Source organism: Typopeltis vanoorti, chromosome 9 (genome assembly GCF_054136105.1).
Source record: "Typopeltis vanoorti isolate ZY-2024b chromosome 9, IOZ_Tvanoo_1.0, whole genome shotgun sequence".
Lineage (NCBI taxonomy): Eukaryota > Metazoa > Arthropoda > Arachnida > Uropygi > Thelyphonidae > Typopeltis > Typopeltis vanoorti.
In genome coordinates, this window is record NC_143557.1 from 94975001 (window position 1) to 94998553 (window position 23553).

The window sequence follows — 23553 nt, forward strand, 5'->3', positions numbered from 1 at the left end:
ATATGCAACTTATATTTCAGTTATAAGTCAGCAGTTAAAATTGAAGGAAGTAATGGTTTGATATTAAATCAGGCGTGAGACAAAGGCACACATTATCTAAACTGTTATTCATTACTTATTCACATTATGAAGGAGAAAAGTGGCAGGCCTGATATCAAAATTGAAGATATTCAACTGAGCTCTTTACTATATGCAAATAACATATTCCTGAACAAATCCAGTAGAAGTCTGTAGGATTCACTAAATTAAATAACAGCTGTTATAAATTTGGTAAACAATCACCAATAAAAAATAATGAAAATAAGCAGCAATATTGAAAACATCAACTACATCCTTAATGGAGAACCTATAGAACAAGAAAAACCCACATATTTAGACAATTTCTTGTGACAATGCCAAACAAAATATGGAAATAGAAGTAAGAAGGCCGGAAGCCATCCTACTCATTTAACAAACCATGCAATGCCCAGGCATACCAAGCTTCACGTTCACCTACAACCAGTGTCTTAAATACAGATCTCTATACCAGGGTTTCTCAAACTTTTTCTACGACGGAACACTTCACAAATCCTGAAATTTTCATGGAACACCTTGGTTATTTTGTAAATGTAATAATTGATTGGTAATTTAGGCGATTTTATTATTAATTAATAATTGATAAACATCAATTAAACCATCATTAAATTAATTTGTGCTGATTTTCATTGACATATCCTATTCTGATCACTAAAAATTTATAATATTATAAGTACTTGTGAGAGAATGTAGACATTTTCTCCTGTGTGCTGGTAGTTTTCAACTCCTTTTGTACATCCTGGAGATCTTTGTAGGCTTGAGGTGGATGACTCATCTGTTCCATCACAAACACCTTCAATAAGAGATTTCTTAATACCAAAATTAAACTAAGTGCCTTGTCTCTTATTCATATTAGAATTTAAATCTGTATTCCTATTACTTTTAAAAAACCACAGCACTCCGGTTTCAGAACAAGCACTTACACACTGCAATACGAACTTGCGAAGAAAGTATTCACTATTAATAGATTTGAGAACCGGATACAGACTACCCTGATCTTCAATTTCAGTGGAAAATTTTCTTTATACTTCCTTGCTGATTGGTGACTGACTTTTGCAACACACGTTATTTCGTTCAGTTTTGAGAACACGCAGCCCATTGTAATCGGCCATAAACGGCAGTATTCTCTTTCCTGATTGTTGAAAGATTTCGATGTGTGAAAATTAATGATAATTCATGAATATTTCCATGTTTAAAAATATACGACTCTTGGTCGCTGATATTTGCTACACAGATGTCATTTACTTGAGTTTTGAGAACAGAGGATATGGCACACACTGTTATAATCTGCTACCAGGCAATTTTTATGACCCGTCATAAACAGCGGTATTCCCTTTTCCAAATGTTGAAAGGTTTCAATGTGTGAAAAGTAACGATACACGGATGTTATTAGGCGTTCTGGGTCTGAGCTTTTCGACATATTCACGAATATTATTCTCCTCAGAATATTTCTACTATAAAATATTTATTCATGAAAAATGCTTAGAAAACTAAAATGACAAATTATAGAACTTCTCGTGAAACAACACTAGTGTTCTGCAGAAGTTCAGTATAGATGGTATAGAGCAGGGTTTGAGAAACCCTGCTCTATACCATTCTTCAATGGGGCAATGACAATCTAGTCGCTTTCGATCAGTGAAACAGTCTTGCCTGAAATCTTACCCAGCTACAAATCAAATCAGCTAAATGCCTTTTATTCCCATATAAGGAGTAGGCAAGGCCATTTTAGTCCTATCTAACTTTTGGAGACTGAGGGGAAATTTCAATCTCCACTGGTAGCCAATCAAAGATAGATGACCCAAGACTATCATTAATTGTAAGAGGTGACTGACAAGTGAAGCCATCTTGTGGTTCTTAATACTATGTTTCCTGTCTAAAAATAATGTGGGTTCTATGGTAGGTTTTTTTGAGTTTATGAGATGAAAAACCCGCTTACTCCTGCCAGAGATTGACTAACTCAGGAACCAGCTGAAAAAAAGCTTAGCAAAATTTCCTCTGGTCAACTAGAATTGAATTTATGCTGTTTCTTCAGGTGATTTAGCACCGTGGATGGTACCCCCACTTCCACCGAGCTACAGAGGCACTGCATCCAAAAACTTTCTAAAAATTCTTGCAGCTGTCCAGAGGAGAGCAATTATGCTCAAAGACAATCCCTGTTTACAGGTTCACTTCAACCGCTATCTCTCAGATAATATTTCAGCAATGTCTATTCTATAGGTAATTCAATGGTCACTGTCTGATGAATTGGCAACCATCACTCCTTCACTTTGTTGGATATGTTAAGACAAGAACAACCAAGCAACTACACCAAACCTACTTCTTATCTTTCTTTTTTATTCCGTCCACGTCTGGAATGGTCTTTCTTGTGAAGTATTCCCAAATTACAACTTGCAGCTCTTCAAGAAAAATGTCATACTTTTCTTCAATCCTCAGCCACACTTTACACACAGATCTGATATGATCATGTGTCCTTCGATCTCTCATTTATGGAATCAATATAAAAATACCCAAAATATTTTAGCTATATGGATAATATTTTGCCATTTGGCCTCAAAGATCACAGGCTCTTTCAAATTTTCTACAAGTCCTTATTAGTTTCACCTATGAAGTGAGAAAAGGTGCATTAGCTTGCTTTGGATACTAATATTTAGTCAATCACCTTGTGTTTTATCAATTATTTGGAGCTTATATTATAATAATAATTATTATTATTATTTGCTGTGCACAAGTACACAGACAGAACCTAAAAAAAAAAGGCTCTACTAACATAATTCAAACATAACAAGTACAAAGGTAAGGGACAATAGACAGACTGGGTAGTATTAGAACAACTATAAATAACCACTAAAAATGTTTACTCTCCATTCAATATTATACAGGAATATCTAAATAAGGATTTTCTTAGGAATGAAAGGAAATTCATATCCTTTTGATAGAATAAGAATTTCACTTTCAGTTAAAGGGTGTCCTGAGATGTTTACTACCCAGTTATCTGGAACAGTAGGAGGCAGACTTTGCTTAGAGACAAGCATGGAATGGAATATATATTCACTCACTCCAGTGAGGACATCAACAAACTTCTTCTGGAAGTCTTGTGAAAGCACAACTTCCTCCTTCGAACATTTCTTTAACAGAAATTAAAGCTCTGCAATCACCAAGATCATCTCATTATTACAAAAGCAGACAAAAAGAAAACCACTGTGGCTATGGGACTCTGCAGAATAGAAATGGAAAATATCTCTTACTACATGACAGATATATACTTACCAAAAACTTGATAGCAATCCCACCAATAGTCAACTCAGAAAATTAAACTCACTACTAGATGAAGTCATAATCTTTGATGGAGATACCATAGACAAAACTTATATTGCTGGAATACCACACTTGTGGTTTACCAAATATCCTTGAGGAATGCATTCTTCTTTGCTTGTGGATTATACAGACTCTTATACAATGCACAACTAAGTTTTTAGCATGTTTATTAAAAGTTTACATTGGTAATTTCCGTTCTTTCATGCAAAAATTCTTCCAATTTTCTGGATTAAACAAAAAAAATCTTCAATCCAATGATTAATGGTCAGCTTCATTACTCAATCCTCATTCAGTAACATGTCAGTGGAAGATTCCCTTTATCTATTCTCATAACTCTGTCAAATAAAGTCAGTTAAATTATTCAACTGTCATTTAGGTTATTTTCTTTATCAGAACAGAATCTAGAGACAAGCTGAAGGGACTGCTATGGAGATTCCACTCTCTCCTGCTCTCACAACTTTTATCTGAAGCATTTGAAGAAATCCTTTCTCATTCATACACCCTAAGCCTTCATTTTGGGTATGCAGATGACAGCTTTGTGATCTGACTCCACAACAAAGATGAATTACCTGCTTTTCTAGCAGACAAACAATCCACAGCGATTGTTTGTTTTTCCAAGACAGGTGTACTAATTACTTCTATTTATTGAAAATCTACCTTTACTGGATTCTATAATCAACAAAATTTGCTCCCCATCCTTCTCAGAAAATTGGAATTATAAAATTATATGAATAAGCATATATTTATTAATATTCATTAGGCACCGAAATATGTAGCAAGCAAAATTTGTGAACCAATACCAATGTGTGATTTTTTTTCCATTAAAATATAAAAAATAACAAAAAAGAAATCATAAATAAATACGTTTCTTTTAAGATAAAAAAAATCTACTTAGTCTTAAAAGGTTTTAGATTTGTTTTCATTATTTCACCCCCCCTCAACAAAACCTATGGCCCCCAGTTTGGGAAGCGCTGCTCTAAATGACAAACAACAACAGCAAGAACCTCTGGACATCAAATAATATATGCATCTCTATGATTTCTCAGAGCAGACCATATAACCATGACCCATGATTATATTTCATTTGACCATGGGTTAAATGAAAAACACAGTATCTATAGTTCTGCAAGACTAAAGGTTTGAGAGTAGCTTTGTTCTCTAAAGTTCTATATCAAAATTAGCCAAAGGAAGGAGAACTCATTGTAGTACCATTAATTTGTTTGTAGACTTTTCCTTGCTAAGTAACCCCCCCCCCCACTGTACCCTGAAGATGCTGGATAGGATTAAATTTTTAAAGTACCAAGAGAAAAGATTTTCAAAATACTAGAATTATACAGTGTAAATAGGAAGTTATGTTGAGGAACATGTAGTCCGAGTGTGTGTGTGTGTGTAAGATACATATCAGTAGTCAGAATTGAAAGAGAGATGCTTTTAATAAATCAGGTGTGAGACATGGGTGCATATTATCCCCAATGTTATTCATCATCCAGATCACATTATAAAGGAAAATGGCATTTAACCTGTTATCAAAAATGGAGATGTTAATCTCAGCTCTTTACTTTAGGCAGATATTATAATCTTAAATCAAGTATAAATCTGCTGAATTCCTTAACTAAACTGAATATAACTGATGTAACAAATTTATTCCATGTTGCAATAGATATGTGAAAGGAAATGGAGCATGTGTTGAGGAAAGAAGATAAAATAATAGTAAAACAGGCTCTAGATGGGAACCCACAGGGTAAAAGAAGACAAGGAAGGCTGAGAGAAACACGGAAAACAACAATACTGAAAGAAATAACAAATATTAATAAAAACTGGAACCAAATAAAAGCAGAAGCAAAAAACAGAGTCCGGTGGAAAATGGTGGTGGAAGACCTATGCTCCTAGGTGGAGTGAAGAGGATTAAGTAACAAATTTATTAAAATCAGCAATAAAATGAAAATATGAAGGTATTTGTTATTTCCAATGTTCCTGAATAGAGAACCTATAGAACAAGGAATATCTATTTAAGTTCAATTTTTAGAAGACATCGAATTAAATATTGGAACAGACATGAGAAGAAACAAAATTGGTATTGTGAGGAGTCAAATATATAAATTATGAAATCAGAGAAACTGTCAAAAGACTAAACTAGCTGCATACAAGAGACAGTGTTTGATTTTAACAGTAGATCTGAGAACTGAATTAGAAAGAAAATACTTGATGGAACACTACACCAGATATGAAAGTTCTGAGAAAAAATAACCACCCAACCGTCTGACATCTATAGATGTCAAGATTAATATAGATGCAAAGTGCATATTAAAATTGTAATACCATTGAAATATATGATGGATACGAAGTGTATGAGGAGTGATGTATTTTATCCACATTGACGGAGACATGGTTAAAGAAGTGAACACATGGCATCAATGACAGAATTATATTAGAAATGAAGATATTAAGAAGAAAAGTGATACTGTTAGCATTCAAGAGGATATAAGAAGAGTAAATCTCAGGTCGTATGATCATTTAAACAGAACAGAAGAAAAAAGATTAACTCAGCAGGTATAATTTCATTGCCTAGTATGAAACCATCATCCTCCCTATTATAAACCTGAAGTAAATTGGAAAAGTATTAATTGGTCTGTAGAGCAGGATTTCTGAATTATCTGATTCTTAATCTCACAATACTAATACAAATGTAATATAGACTACTCATCTTTTACAGGTAAAATTCACATAAAAGATAACTAAATCTCTGGGTCTTTTTTCTACTGCGAAATATCTGTTTTGATATCCTTCCTTCCTTCTCCTGTTCTATTCAAACAATATCAAAATCCATTATATTTTTCATATGATTATCACTGATAACATTTGTTCAGTCAAATTTCTCTGAACTCTCAAATATGTAACCTGTAGTTGATCAACCATATCTATCAAATCCAGCTCACCTAACTTAAAATTGGAGATGAGTTAATATTTCTGATTGACATCAGGTTTAATATCCCTTTCCTTCATAATGTGATACATATATACACACACATATATATATGATGAATAAAAGTGAAGATAGTATCCATCCTTGTCTAATCCAAGATTTAACATTAAATCATCTTCTACACCTCTTTAAATTTTAACAGCTGACATAAAATTTAAATGTATAATGCACCATTAACATTGTCAAGTTTTAACATCTTTTCAACAGTTTTTCTCTTGGTATCTTCTTATTGCATACTTTTAATCAAGATCTATAAAAATTAAAGAAAATGAAAATCTTCTCCCTCCCCACTCAAAAAGGACTAGTTACTTTTACTGAAGTAATATTGTCAAACTTGGATGACTAAGGCATTTTTGCTCTCATTTTAGCGTGGGGAAGGAAGAGATATTCATTTACAATTTCATCTGTCATAGTATCACCGACAATGTAAATTTATTAATATACCCAGCTTTATCTCTTTTGATTTCTGCATACAAACTTAGTGTTTCTTTCTTAAACAGGGTTGATTTTTTTTTTTAATCAAAATCTAAATTTCTGACATATATCCTTGGGAGTACACAGGATACTATGCGAGTATGCCACAAATTAAGATTACATTACGTTCATAATTTTTCTTCTAAATTTATATAATTTGTTAGGTCTAATAGTGTCAGATATTGCATTTGGAGGACTAGAAACCTGATAAGATTAACTGCACCGATCCCCCTAAGATTTTTGTTTTCTTTTGAGTCTTTAATGCCATCCTTTGCAATTATATTTATTAGATTATTTACTGGATTTTTTTCACTTACTGGTCAAAGATCTTAAACAGAAAAAATTATCCTCCCAAATATATCAAAGTTAATAAAAAAGTATCATATAATTATCTGTAAAGATAATGATGGTAACACCAGTAAGATCCTAAATGCACTATTTGATTGGAAAGATGAATATCCACAATACCAATTATCATAATTATGATACATCCTAGTTGCATGACGAAACAAAGTTAATATTCTTATTTATCATCCTTGGTTTAAATTATCCCCTATAATAAAGATAATATAAAATGCTATACCTGTGGTTATATGCTCAATGAAAAACTGTGTGGTAGTTTCCCCATCCTGAAGTGTCATTGTTGACATAATTGCTTCCTGACTAGAGGCTAAACTATTACTGCTAACTGCCTCCATACTTTGTGTCTCTGATACAAGTGTTACAGGCAAAGCTGATCCATTAACTGCTGCTAAATTACTTGTGGCATCTTCCTCTGCTGAAACTGCATGATGTAAGTTAACACTGATAACCTCAGAGGTAGTAGCAGTTGCAACAGCCATGATGGCTTCTGGTCCCCCTCTAATGTCTTCTATGACTATCTGTGGTGAATCTGTTTCTTCATTAGATTCCATAATTTACACCCAAATTTTCAGCTCTAAGGGAATAAGAAAAGAAAAAATGTAATTCAGAAAAATTTAGTGTGTGTGTGTGTGTGTATATATATATATACACACACACACACACACACACACACACACACATTTTAATAAATAAAATCCCTTATACATGAAAATGTCTGTTAAAATTAAATATTTTCCATTAGAGAAACAAAGTAATATAATAATTCTATGAATGAAAAGAACTATATTGTATATTTATAATTTCACCTAGATTAAACATCTATTCTGGCAGTATTATGGATGGGATAAGAACTGGATTAGTTAGCAACTGCTCCATTTTTTATTTATTTTTTTTGGCACTTGGGACTGCATTAGAAACCACTGTGCATCTCACAATAGTCATTAAAACCCTTCCGTAACCAAGGCACCTGACTGTTAGATATTTTCTTTCATAGTATGTTGTGTATTTAGATGTAGCTATTATTTAAATCGCTAAGCCTAAGTAGCGACATGGTTTTTCTTTCTTGCAAAAAGACATTTACATTCACATCTTTACCTAATACTGAAAAATTAAAATTGTAATAGAAAAAATTAAAAAATATAAACATAAATGGATGGAACACTGTCAAAGAATGAAAACAGAAAGATTACCAAAATAAGCCTTAAAGTACAAGCATTAGGAAAAAGAAAACCAGGACGTCCTCTTAAACGATGACTTCTAAGGCTGGAACAGGCCTAAATCCTTGATATGCATGATGATGACCTAATACTGAATTCCTCAGAGCATCACTCTCTCTATCATCTGTATCCTTTTTTTAGCCTACTCAACCCATAAGCCTCTATAACTCAATAATGAAAAGACATGTATCAAATTTGTATGCGAGACACTATGAGTAGATTTGTTTGAATAATAAATAATTAGATTTTAATGCTTATACGTTTTATTTATTTATAATAGATGTATTAACTCAACATGTTTCACAGTCTATATGGTGAACAGCATCTTCAAGAGATTGCTTAATATTAGTAAAAAAAACAACAAAAAAAAAGTTTTCCAACAGCCACTAATAACTATAAATTGGAAAGACTGGAATGACAGTTTACTCATTCCAGTCATGCACTGTTTCAATATTGTTGTGTAAACTCTGTATGTGATTGCTGCCATAGGAGAGTTCCTGAATGTTGGAAGTTTTTTTTTTTTTTTTCAGGGGCGACCACAACGTGACTCATGAGCCGCATGCGTCCACACGTTACGTAGCTCTTCACGCTCTACCAGTAAAAAATAAACAAAAAGAGAGAAAAAAACAGAATTAATAAAAATTACTGCAATAAAAAAGTTTAATTCAAAACACGTTAAATTATGTTTAGGTTATTTATTAGTAGAGTTCTTCATTGTATCCAATTTCTTAGTAAGCTCCTTAAAATTAGGTGTGTAATTAATCAAAGCAATTCTTATAAGCTCGTTACAACCTCACAATGCGCACACCACTTACCCCATACCATCGCATTGGTCAAAGGTTGTGGGCTCTTCTAAGTCTTACTGGAATTATTTTGGCTCCAAAAGGATGCTTAGTTGGCCACCCCTGTTATACATTAATTGACTTACAAATATCATTAAGTATCATTTCACAATCCTTCATATAAAGGCATACTAAATTTCTATTTGGTATGCCCTTTGAGCAAATGATCTCAAATTACTTTTCACTGTCTGACCTACATAAATCTTTCCACAAGAACACAGAATACAACCACATGTTCATAAAACAGAACTTTGGCTTTAGGTGAATAGAAAGCTTCTTAAGGTGTTGACTGCCTTTAATATTTGGGCTATTTTATTTGAACTGCCAACATATGGTATGGATACAGTGTCTTTGTAATTAATTTCTGGTTTATCACGAGATGGTAGTTTCTTTAGTATCTTTTTTTGAGTAGCCATTTTGGAGAAACTGATTAAATGGAACTTCAAGTTCTTGTTTCATTTGATTTCATTGTTTTTTAGTAAGTTTAAAGTTCTATTTTTCAAGGTTTTGATTATACCCAATAGAACGAGCTTGCTTGTAGATAAGTGGCTGTGTGGGTTTCTTTTCTATTGACTTCTAATAATTATCCTCCAGTGATTTTTTTTTTTTTTTTTTTTTTTTTTTTGACAAGGATGTCTAGAAATTAGTAATTTTCTGTTCATTTCTACTTCTATGAATTTTAGGTCTTTGTGGATAGGCAGGTTTCCAAACAAAGGCATGATTTCCAGATGAAATTATGCACCAACATATCTCCACCATTCACTTGGTTTTAAGGTCAGCTGTGCTATAGCTAATTCTTCAAATTTTTTCATGTATAAGTTGGCAAAGAATGAAGATTTGAGCCAATGATGGAGGAGACGCAATTTTCTTCCATCATGCAAAGTAAATCTATCGATTCTTCCACAGAGACATTGGTAAATAATGAAACTAGATCTTCATCCATCAAATGACTGGTTGAGTCCCATATGCACAAATCTTTACCATCTAGCTCTAACTCTGGTCATCTCTCTGAAGCTCGATAATTGTGATCTTTCCTTCAAAGACTAAGCAAGATCTTTTTGTTCTGCCTCTTGATCATGTTCCTCCAATGATTTCCAAGACTATATTTAGTAATCTCCTTGAGGTGTCAAAACCATCTTAATTGCTGTTTAATAAGTATAGCTATATCTTCTCTATAGTTTGACTTGCTCATTTGTTTTGTGTTCTGACAAGTGAGTCTTATTTATTTTTCTGAAACATTTCATTTCGAATGCTCTGATTTTCTGTATTTCTTTATCTTTATGATTGAGTCTTCATGTCTTGGCTCCATACATGGCTGAAGGTATATATATATATATATATATATATATATATATATATAAAATATTGGTTTATAGAGTTTTAGTTTCAGGTTTTTTTTGAAATGCTGTTATTTTTCCATAATATGTTTAATTTATTCATGACTTCACATCGGTTGCCTTAAGATGTATCCTATAATGACAAGCACAACCTTTCGGATGTGAATAATACTATGGATAATGGGAATGGCCACTTCCCTTCACTACCACTAAAAGTAGCTCAGTCATGAATATACCTCACATGCAAAACAATGTTTTGCTTACTTGGATAAACGATTAAAACCAAGAATATAATTTCTCAGCATCTTTAATTTATAGTATAACCAAGTGGAGAAACTTTCAACATTTCTAATCCAGAGTATTTTAGTAATAAGGTGTGACACCTTTTGACTACTTCTATATGGAATATGACTTCTGCATTACTTCAACCTTGGTATCTCTTCCTGTCTGGCTCCCACTAATGAGACCTTAATAAAGGTCGAAACCAGTAGGGTAGAGGCCCTTCCTATTATGCATAGCATTATGGGATACATACTAAGGCAACTGATGTGAAGTCTGCCTCTACATACAAGTAGCTCAGTCATGAAGATTTTTTATGCGCAAACATTGTTTTGCTTACTTAGATGATTAAAACCAAGAATTTCTTGGCATCTTTAATTTAACAGTACCAATGTGTTATTAAGTTTTATATCTCTCAAAAAAAATCTAGTTTTAACATTTGTGCAATCAACTCTCATTCTGCAAACACTATAATGAACTCACTATAACAAACAAGATGTTTGAGCAAAATGAAACATGTTGCAATTTCCATAAGGAAATTCACTAAAGCAAACATTTGAACACAGCAAATTAATCCTTTCTGATTTCAAGTTATATATAAACAACTCCCCCCCCCCCCCAATTTGAAAATTTGCTTCACAGATCAGCTAGTTTTGACTAGTCAATGACTTAACAATATAACCACCTTTTCTGCAGATAAATTTGAAACTTGTTTGTTATATGAAACATGTCTGAAGGGGAGAGGTTTATTACACAAAGTCATTTTCATTCCAGTTATCCAATTACTCTTAATTGTCACTACACATGGTACACAGCCACTAATACCAACCATCTCTGTATTGTATTTAGTGATAAAATAAGAACCTTTGTTTAAATATGTGCAGCATGGTGTCTTTGGGGATAGATACACAAGTAAAATTCTTTATTCCTGTGAATTTGATGGATGAAAGGACTTATATATGCCCGGCAGACTACATTTAAATGGTTTAGATTTAGATGTTGGGGGGAACTGTTGTTTAAAAAGAGAGTATGGTAGTGCAAAACCAGGGAAACTAAAGCTATTAAGGAGGATGAAATCAAGTGTGTGCCTGGCCACCCCTGTGATAAATCAGCATGGGTACAGTAATGATTATGCAATGCTGATGGGATTTCACAGGTCTTTAATCTAAATGGGTTGGTAATGACATTACACTAGGGTAACTGTGGGTACAAAGGGATGTTGAAATGCATGTACACGAATGTAAGAAGTATCAGGAATAAGGGTGAGGAGTTTTGGACATTGGTAAACTCAACTTGGCCAAAAATTATAGGAATGAGTGAGACCTGGTCGACTGAAAATGATATAGTTACAGGGATAGAATGTAAAGAATATTGTACAGGTAACCCTCGTTTAACGCGGATGTTAGGTTCCATGGAAATGGAGTGTTATATAAAACGCATTATGCCAGACTCAGATCACATAGAAAAAGTAGGATGTTCTGATTTTTTTTTTTAAATTATATAAAATAATGACATAACCAACAAAAAATATTTTTATTTAATTCAGATAATTCATGTAAATTAAGAGAACATATACATAGTATAAAATTATTCAAATTACAAATTATATGTAAACTTCATTGCACATAATGCAAATGTTTGAGGTAAAATAAAATAAAGTGCATATTTTAAGCATCATCACTATCTTCAAAAATAACATTTCGTAGATGTTCTTTTATTTAGGAGTGGCTGGATATCGTCATCACTTGAAATCTCTTGGACATCATTTGTATAATTCTCATTGCATACTTCGGCTGGCAATCAAGAAGTTAGTAATAAGACCTTGTTTGCCACTATGCTGCAATGTTTTTTATTAAGTTCATAATATGGAGCTAAACAAATATCCAATTGTCTCGTGAATTTTCCGGAGTGCTCCATTGAGGGATCATTATCCATAAAATAACTTCCTTGCCAAGTCCAATCGTTCTGCTAATTTCTTTAAACTGAATTAACAAATTCATCACAATCAGAATCTTTGGCAGAACTTTCCCTGCCATTTGGTTTGACGTCATCTATCAATTGTACCAGTTCCTCCTCATTTAAGTCTATTTCCCCATCAATTAACTCACTAATTTCGTTTTCAAAAGTCCTCTCCACCAAAAATGTGTACGACGTTTATTATATGACTTAGCTCTTCATCCACTGGAGGTACAAAATTTTGTTCCAGAACGACTTCAGGCCATATTTTTTTCTAGCAAGCATTCAGTGTAGAGGGTTGTAATTCCTTAATGGACAGAGAAATAATTTTCACACAATTCAATATTGAAAACTCCTTCCACACTTGAAGCAATGCCATGTTTGGATTAGATTCCATTTTTTTTCAAAATTAATTGGAATGTTTGACGAATATGACTTAAATGTTCATATTATTCTTTATATGAATAAGGAATAAGGCCATATTTGTGACTGCACACCCAGGCTATTAACACGAATGTGATGCAATGTTTACACATTGCAAAGTGTCCTCTTCATGAAGAATTAGTATATTGTGTTTAATTTTAGGAATCACAAGAAGCCAGGAAACAATTAAGGGAGTAACAGGAATAAATACAAAAATATAATATCGGTGATATTGCTATTCCCATGGGTGTGCACCGCACACCCAGAATATATGCCCCTGGTCATCAGTTATGTGAACTGCCCTTTCTGGATAGTATTCAGCAATTTTAGAGGTTTTTGGTATCATCCTACACGAGAACAATATTGTATAACTGAGAAATATCTCGAGTGGAAAAGAACATCTAGTTTTTTGGATTATGGAAGATCTGTAACTTTGAATATATGGACACTACAAGGTTCTTCGAATAAAAATGGAGTGTTCAGTCATAGAAAAAATAGTGAGATAGGATTTGAGGTTAGTTAATAAGCAGTTATGATCTGATGAATGAAGGTACAGACTTCTGGAAAATTCAGCATTGATAAGGAATTCTGAAGAAATATGCTGGTTACATTATGCTTTCAAATTGACTATATCAATTATGTAATTCCCCTATCTATATCCAACCCATATATTAAAGTCAGTCGTGGATAAGATAACAATGTACTATAAATTGTATTTTAGTTGGTTAGAATGTTTTAGATTTGTACCTGTGATGGTGTATTGACTTCAAAATCAGCATGTTATGAATTCCAGAGAATGAAGCTCAATTAATGTATAGATTTTGTATCTTTTATGCTATAATATTTACTGCAAAGACATATTATACCACAAAAGATACAAAATCTATACATTAAGTTATTCACCATCTCTAAGGAGATCTGACATTCCTTATAGAATTAAAAATAGTAAATTAATTTCTAACTTCTAAATACATACAAGTAATTAAATGGCCATCCTAAGATTTATTCAACATTAGCTCAAAGAAAACACTATATCTTGCTCTCTCTCACACAGTTAAAACACATTTGTGAGGAATAACATCAAATACTACTTCTTCCTAACATGGAATTTAGGCCATGTGGCCTGTTCTGGTCTCATGCCATCTCTTTCTTGGTCTTCCGATTCTTCTTTTTCCACTTATTTTGTATCTGTATAATATTTTTGGTAGTCTGCTGTTGTCCATTCGATTTAAATGGTCTAGCCATTTTTGTTTATACTGTCTTATATAGTAATTAATTGGTTTTATTTTCAGGGATTGTAAGATTTCTTCATTTGTTTTGTGGTCCCACTTGGTATATCCAGCTGTTTTTCTGAGGAACTTCATTTCTGCTGTTTGAATTCGTTTTTCATCTTTCCTTTTCATGGTCCATGTTTCGCTTCCGTATAGTAGAGTTGGTTTTGACAAGACATTATATAGTCTGATTCTAGTGTGTTTTTGTACTAGGGATGGCTTAAATATATTATTTATTATGCCATTTACTTTGACAAAGTTTGATATTTTAGTGTCTATGTCTTTTTCTTCTTCATATGATAGATCACATCCCAAGTATCTGAAAGTGTTTACTTGTTCTAGTATTTTATTATCTATCACTATTTTACTTATTGGGTTTTCTCCTTTGAATGCCATTATTTTTGTTTTTTCTTTGGATATTGTCATATTATATTGCTTTGAGATATCATTTAATGATCTTTGTAAGTTATCTTCTGATATAGCTAATACTATTTGATCATCTGCAAATAGTAGTGCTTCTATCTTCCAATCTGCTTCCAGAATGTTAATATTTCATTTATATATATATATTGAAAAGCAGAGGTGAGAGGGTACATCCTTGTCGTACTCCTCTTGATATATCTTTCCATTCTGAGGTGTGTTCTAATTTAACTGCTATTTTATTTCCTGTATATATTTCTTGAATAGATTGTAAAAGTTGGTTTGGTATGTTTAAATCAGTTAATATTTTAAATAATTTTTGTCTACTAATTTTGTCAAAGGCTTTTTCATAATCAATAAAGGCCACGTGTGTTTCTTTTTGAAATTCTCTTCTCTTTTCTATTAATAATTTTAAAGTAAAAATTGGATCTATGCAGGATCGGCCTTTTCCGAAACCATTTTGTTCTTCTAGTAATTTGTCTTCTACAATGCTGCTTAGTTTCTCTTTTAATATTCCTGCATATAGTTTATATCCTGTATTCAGCAGGCTACTATACAAAACAAATTGAAAACAGCATTCAGCTAAAAGTTCATGGAATTTCAACTGACTATATGGAAACTTATGTAACATTTATTCTGTCAGTCTATTTATTCCCTTTACTGTTTTTACTCATTCAGTGTGTCTTATCTCTTATATTTTTCAGAATACAATAAGTAATTATTGTATTCTGAAATCCTCACTTAACTAATATATTTCCATGTCTTCTTTCAGTAAAGAAGTTCCCTTAAACATCTCATTTTGCTGAAGTAAGCATGAATAATCACTCAGACAATAGATACATTTAACTGAGCAGTTCCAAATACACTTCCAATCAAAAGAATTTTACTACTGATTCCACCTTGCTTCCTGGAACATATACTACTTGTTTCTTATATACAAAGGCTTGATACATTATACTGTCCTTCAATTATTAACTTTGCAGCTCCTCTTTGGAGGAGTTAAAAATGCATATAAAAATTTAGTTTAGAACATCACATTTAGAACAACATTTGAATCTTGGTAATGGACACATGCATGTCCATTACAAAGATTCAGATCAAGACTCGTGTGACAAAATCGCTGCCATTACTGCAGCGCACACACACTGTAATAGCATGTGGCATAAGAACACTACAATGAATAACATACATGCAGTGCTATTTCCATGTAGCTTCTTAAGGGTTACAATATACAGTAAGCAAGTTTACTGCTTAAAACTACATAAGCCCTTTATTACACTACCACTTTATCACACGGTGGTTCTGATAATAGTAATGTATACAACTGCATTAATAAACGTAAACACACACTCACATATTTTGAAAGATTACTTTATCGCATAACAAAAAGCATTTCTCATTAATGAACTTTTCACCCAGTATACATAATATTATAAAAAACTAACAAAAACAATTTATGACTATGTGTGATTTTTACACTACCATAACATGCAGTGACTGACCTGAGAGGAAACTGACAATCTAGTTGAAAAAAGTGGCTAGTAGAACCATAATATAGTATTTGATAACCTGCCCTTTGTGCTAGACAAATAAAAGGCCTGGAATCATCTAGGAGCAACCACAGGTTTCTTCAAACCAATACAGTGCTTGAATCCATTGGTGTGACAAGGACATCTGTTGTAGAATGGCAGAATCCATGTTAAATTATGACTTCCTCCAATATTTTGAAATTGAATTGAGGTAAGCATAAGATGATAGATGGGATGGCTTGTTTAATAATTTTTAAATAATAATTTCACACATTCAGAATATCCTTATCTTCAGTTTTTATGTCCTTTTATCACCCTCCAATTTGATACACCTAACATTAATTCTAAGTTTTTCAAACAGCCTTCCAAAACATTCACATTCTCAACATTTATCTACTATATGACTTATTCAATTTTAGATATGACAGTCTTATGTTTCTCTCTGCATTCCTCAAGACCGTGCGTGGATTTACTTATCACCAAGGTTTGAGATGATTTCTTCATTTCCCAGACTATCTTTTTAACTTCAGTCCATCAAGGATTCTCATGTAAAATCTGATTATATCTCATTGTTCTATCGTATCAAGCAGTTTAATCACACACTTCCCTGCCACAAATGAGTCAAGTCAATGGTTTTTTCAGGTTTTAACACTTTCTTCCCAGTATTTGGTTCGTTCCAAATTCAATTTTCCCCAATAACATCTATATATCTGAGAAGTTCAGATTCAAAATAATCATCTCTGATTAAAAAAAAAAAAAAAAACTATCACATACATTTTTCTTTTTAACATGGTACTCATTTCTATCATGTTCTAAACTAAATGTTGATTGCTTTCTATTTCAAATGCCACATATATACTTAAATGCCAAATAAATGTATGTTGGAATATGGTTTGTAATGACTAAGCCAGGAATTAGAGGTACTTACCATTATTAGTCCTATTTTTTTTTCTAAATTTTTCACATAGCATTTCTGAAAATGAAATACAACAAACAAACCGAGCCAAAGACCACAAACAGTGGTCCAGCAATAATTAATGATGTACAGAATACATTTATTATCCTAGAATCACTGCATCTGGTAAGATTAATGAGCATTGATGCTCATACCGCTTCAACTACCTGGTATACTTAGATTTAGTAAATAATACTTGCAAATTTAATGCAGGAATTCACTATCCATAATTATTCAATACTAGACGTTTCATTAAATAACATTTGAACTCCAGGTAGTACACAAAATCAAAAGATGTTTACCTGCTAATTCAATGCCTCCTAGAAGGCATGACAGCTAGAATTATACATATCACATATGTATGGCCACTATCAGGATTCTCTGAAGGTAATATACTGGATCTTTAAAGTCTTAATCAATAGAAGAATGAGAGAGATGGAACAAATGAGTTCTGTAAAAAAAATAATAATAATAAAATAAAAAATATTATCTAAGCATACATATCTCCAAATAAGTATCAGGGTAAAACTTAATTACTGACGCAAGTTATGACACTAGGTTATATAAAAGCAATTTTCAATTAATAATAATAACCATCATATGAACATATAGGAATGTTTTTGCAAATATCTGCAACAGAATTTTTTTCCCATTCTACATAGCATGTCTGAACACCTTTAATAAATTTATTTTAATCCTTTATCCAAGCATAAGCAAACAAAGTTTGAGCCTGAAGTATCTTTAGAAATGAGCCAACTCGTGGACCAAGCTCTCATCACTCCTTGTCTCAGTATCTCCCATAATGCAAAGCACATCTCCTTGCAAACATATCATGCTATGCATTAAGGGAAGGGCCACTACTCAGACCGGTTTCGACCTTTACTGAGGTCTCGTCAACGGGATCCAGACGCAGAACTGGTGATACTAAGGCAGAAGCAATGGAGAGGTCATATTTACTTATACGAGTTGCCAAAATGTGTACCACCTTATTATTAAATTAGTCTGGATTTAGAGAAAGATGTTGAAAGTTTATTTTCCACTTGGTTAGATTATAATAAATTTAGTTTAATCCTTTATCCAAGTGTAAGCAAACAAAGTTTGCACCTTAAGTATCTTCAGGACTGAGGCAACTCATAGTAAAGGTGGACCAAGCTCTCATCACTACTTGTCTTAATATTTCCCATAATGCAAAGCACGTCTCCTTGCAGACATGCATAATGCTATGCATTAAGTGAAGGGCCACTACCCAGACTGGGTTCGACCTTTATTGAGGTCTCGTCAGTGGGAGCCAGACCCAGAACTGGCGATACGAATATGACCTCTCCATTGTTTCTGCCTTAGTATCACCAGTTCTGGGTCTGGCTCCCACTGACGAGACCTCAATAAAGGTCGAAACCGGTCTGGGTAGTGGTCCTTCCCTTAATGCATAGCATTATACATGTCTGCAAGGAGATGTGCTTTGCATTATGGGAGATACTGAGACAAGGAGTGATGAGAGCTTGGTCCACCTTTACCACGAGTTGCCTCAGTCCTGACGATACTTCAGGGGCAAACTTTGTTTGCTTACACTTAGATAAAAGGATTAAACTGAACACCTTTATGGTTATATTAGCCTGTGCATAAGTTTAATAATAATGATCTGCTGACTAACATGGTTGATCAATGGGCATGTAAAGTATTTTACCTAAGTAAAATAGTGAGGTATAACATCAATATATAGTTTCCTCATCACTATAAATTGTGAACAGCTAAAATGTGCTACTATTCTACAGGTTTACTGAGTATGTAAACCTGTAGAATGGTAGCACATTTTAGCTGTGCTACCATGTAGTTGATATTTTGTTTCCTTCTTTGAGTATTTTTCAGTTTGCCTTTTCATTGTGAATTCTCTAGATGCTTTTCCACAAATTTTATTTTAATTTCTAAAAGAGTATGCTGACTATCAGCCAAGAAGCTGATTATTTTTTTTACATGAAGAAAAACTCCCTTGAGTCCATCATGGAATTATCTATTCGTGCAGACAATTTCACAGCATGCTTTACTGGCAAAGTCAAGCATCATCATAGTGCAGTGGCAAAGATCGAACAATTTTTGTTTTTAATGTGAATCACACCCACAAAATGGTAAACCTCTTTTTAGATAAAAGAAGAATTTTTTTTTTATCATTATTGAGTAGTATTTTGACTTTTGAGGGCATGTTTTTATTTTTTGGCAATTTCTGATGTATTTTTATTACATCAGCAGTGACACTAGCATTTGTTTGTTGTTTTTCATGGCAGAGTCGGTGCAAGAAACTTACGAACCAGGGGAACACACTGCTGAAGTGAGGGACTTGTGTACATGAATCCCCCAATGGGAGTGCCCAGACTCAGAGTGTATGGCCTCAACAGTGCTCCATGCATGATGGCATGCTCCAACTTCATCCAAGTATAATCTGATGAGTAAGTAAATATTCTGAGTTTGGAATCAGAATTTCTCATTACATACAAACATTAATAGTCACTGTTTCCACTTTCATCATTGCTAAAGCTTGGAATGTTTCATAAGACATAACAGCAGCTACATCTTGTGGCAGAACTATTTCTTATGGTTCACTGTGGAAAAGGCCTGTAAATGTTTAAACATGACATGAAAGCTTGCAATGTCAAGTTCATGAGAAGCATCCTTTTGATCATTATATATCAGTAATAATAATAAGATACTCAACTTCTATCAAGATAAGATACAAGTTCTTTCCTCATAGCATTTTCATAAAATACTTTGCATCAAGTTATATTAGGGTTATGTAATATTTTAACCGGCCCATGTCGAGCACAAAAAATTTGTTGGGTTTCTCTATTTTAAAAAATAAGTGAATTGGGGGCCCCCCTAAAGAGCAGGATCCCCGGAGGGCACCGGGTTCGCTGTTACCTTAAAATAGCCCTGCATGCCTGCCTGCACATGCACTAATGTGCAAGGAATGTTCCCCTAAGTGTACACTGTATACCAGTCAAAAAGAATGTGCACATGCCTAGAAACTAAGCACACAAAATTTTTCCTTTCAGAATTTCCAATTTACAGTTTATACTTATTATAAAAATGAATTACAAGGTAAATTATATTTCTCACTTATTTAGTAATTTCTCAATGTCTCCCCTCCAATATTACTCTAACCTATTCCAACTTAATACACTCTAATTAGATGCCTTTCGCCTGTGCTATGCGGAAGAACTGCTGATGACAACAACATGCAGAGGCATTTGTTTTAATATCTATTGTCTAAATATGATAGCCAATTGAACTCACAAATGGTGATGAATTTTTTTAGTTGCCAGATTGAATTTAAACGAGATTGATTTAGTGCTTGGAATTTTATAGGTTATAGTTAGATGAAAAGAGGGCAACATTAACACAAGAAATATTCCATTAATTGTTTAAGCTTTATGCTCAAAAGTGCTCAAAATGTCACCACTGAAATTAAAAGCAGAAGAGAACTGCAAATTAATTTCAATTTGAGTGGCTGGACAAATGCAACAAGTTGTTTATATCAGCTGAAGGAGCAAGCATTTAGGTTGCTCTTATAGGCCAAGGGATACAGGGGGTGATATTGAATTCATGCATCAGCAAATTAGTGATTATTATGGGGGATTTTAATTATGGTGATATCAATTGGGAGGAGGAAATATCACGTGACAAAAAGGAAATGGAATTCATACAACTTCTACGAGATAATTACTTGAAACAGCACATAACTGAAGGGACATGGTATGAGTGTTGGACCTGGTCATTGGTTCAGAGGATATATACATAACTAAGGTGTCCTCGTTACCTCCAATTAGTGAGAGCGATCATGTGGGAGGTTGCAAAATTTTGTGGATTTCTTTCTTAAGAAGGGGTACATACAGAACTACAAGTTAGGCAATTATAACAAGCTTCGGAGTGAGCTTGCAGCCATCCCATGGTAGAACATATTGCAGGGGAAAGATGTTAGCAGTGCATGGGATAAAATCAGCAGGTATCTGAGGAAGGCAATATCAGATTGTGTTCCCATGGTCAGGAAGAGAAACAAGGTAAGCGTTAGATGGATGAGTAGTTGATTATATAGAGAAACCTATGGAGAATTCATGACTAAGTTTAAATACTTATGCAAAACTGGACTATGATCCCACAAAAAGACAGCTGAAGAAACTGAACAAGCTACTTGATGAAACAACGTCGGTAGATGAAGAAACTTCAAAAAAAAAAAACTCAAAACATACCATGCTAAACCGAGAATATATGGTTTACCAAAGCTTCACAAAAACAACGTTCCCCTGAGACCGGTCGTTGATTCAATTAACAACCCAACTTATCAAAATTTTTATCAAACCTGTTCCATCCCCACATAGGTCATTCAACCTTTTCAATAAAAAAACTCCACAGATTTTCACACCAAAAACACATTAAACTGCTGACAATAGACTTGCTAATTAGTTTCGGCATCGTCTCTCTCTTCACCAATATCCCCCATAAAGAAACTGCAGACCTATTAAATCAAAATTTTCCGTCTGACATTGTTGAACTGTTCAAATTTGTTATCACTTCTGGTTACTTCACATGGAAAGGAAAAATCTACAAGCAAGAGGAGGGAACAGCAATGGGGTCTCCGTTGTCACCCAACTTGGCAGATCTGTTCATAGAACATCTAGAAGAAAAAATCCTCACATTCAAACTCAAACCAAAACTCTGGTTTCAATATGTCGATGATATCTTCGCAGTCTGGAGTCATTCCGAACAAGAGCTACTTCAGTTTTTAGAAAAAAATCAACCTTCTGCATCCACACATCAAATTTACATTAGAAAGAGAATCCTCACAAGGCATCCCTTTTCTGGATTTACACATTCAAAGAAAAGAAGACGGTTCCATCTCCACCTCTTTCTATCGCAAACCGACATTCTCGGGCTGCTACATTCACAATACTTCAGCTCATCATCCCTCTCAAAAATTTGGCATCATTAAATCATTGGTAACCAGAGCACACAGATTAAGATCCTCCGAGGATTCTCTAAAACAAGAATTAGAAATAATCAAAAACACAGCCAATCATCAGCAATTTCTCTGCACTTCAACCTAGACAAGAACAACCCCATAGGATTCCCATACCTTATATCACAGGTATCTGATACCTCTGAACGACTCTTGAAAATTATGAGGAAATACAATATTGCTGCCACCTACAAACCCATCAACCAGATCCAAAACTTGTTACCCTCACCTAAAGACAAACTTTCACCTATGCTACTACCTAGTGTATACGAGGTTCCAAGCTCCTGTAACTTTAGTGGGTGCTGATGGTATTGAGGTGACAAATTCAGATGTAATAGTAGTTACTGAGTGATCACTTTTCAAAAGTTTATCACCCAAGTGAGGATCTCTCTGTATAGTACCCCCACAGATTCGAGACCTTTCGATACTTCTGCGCATGTCAACAGGAGGAGAATCCATTCCAATAATAGGGTAATCAGTCCATATTGTGGGATGAGTTGTTTATTACACATCAGAAAATTAACTTCTCTTTTACGATCATTGTAGTTAACTATGTTGCTTGTATAACAGTTGGAAAATTTTACCTATAAAGCAGGCGATTTCGCGTGTTGGCGACCAATGCATGTCCTTCATTTCTTTCTCCCCTTCAGCATGAATCTACCATTCTTGGAAAGATGCCAAGCAGAGATATACAAGCTATCGGCAAACTATACCTGTAGCAATAACCAATGTGAGAATTGAAGTTAAGAAATCAGAGGTACTTAGTATGTTGCAAAATTTAAATGCAAACACTGTAGGTTTAGATGGAATATCAGATCGGGTGCTGCGTGAATGTGCAAAGGAATTGTCAATGCCTCTTACTTGGTTATTTAACTTTAAGTTTGAACTCTTGTATGGTCCCTAGGGAGTGGAAGGAAGGCAAAGTAGTTCCTTTGTATAAAGGTGGCTCTAAAACTGCAGTAGTTAATTACAGGACAATCACCATCTCAAGAGTGTTGGTAAAAGTATTGGAAAAGTTGGTTAAAGACAAACTTCAAGAATGGGTGGATCAGGATATGTATAGGGGCCAACATGGTTTTGTTAAAGGTTGATCCTGCCTTAGCAATTTA

General features: G+C 33.7%; 1 protein-coding gene across 2 annotated transcripts in view; it reads right to left on the bottom strand.

Moving 5' to 3' along the window:
- The window catches only part of LOC150103268 (uncharacterized), a 134454-nt gene that overhangs the window by 105197 nt on the left and 5704 nt on the right, over nt 1–23553 (bottom strand). For both annotated transcript variants that reach the window (XM_090397512.1, XM_090397511.1), the window contains exons 2-3: nt 17742–17890; nt 7431–7784 (exon numbers count right to left, since the gene is read on the bottom strand). In XM_090397512.1, coding sequence (XP_090253638.1) covers nt 7431–7761 — 331 coding nt within the window. In that variant the 5' untranslated portion in view covers nt 7762–7784; nt 17742–17890. The remainder of the gene's footprint in view (nt 1–7430; nt 7785–17741; nt 17891–23553) is intronic.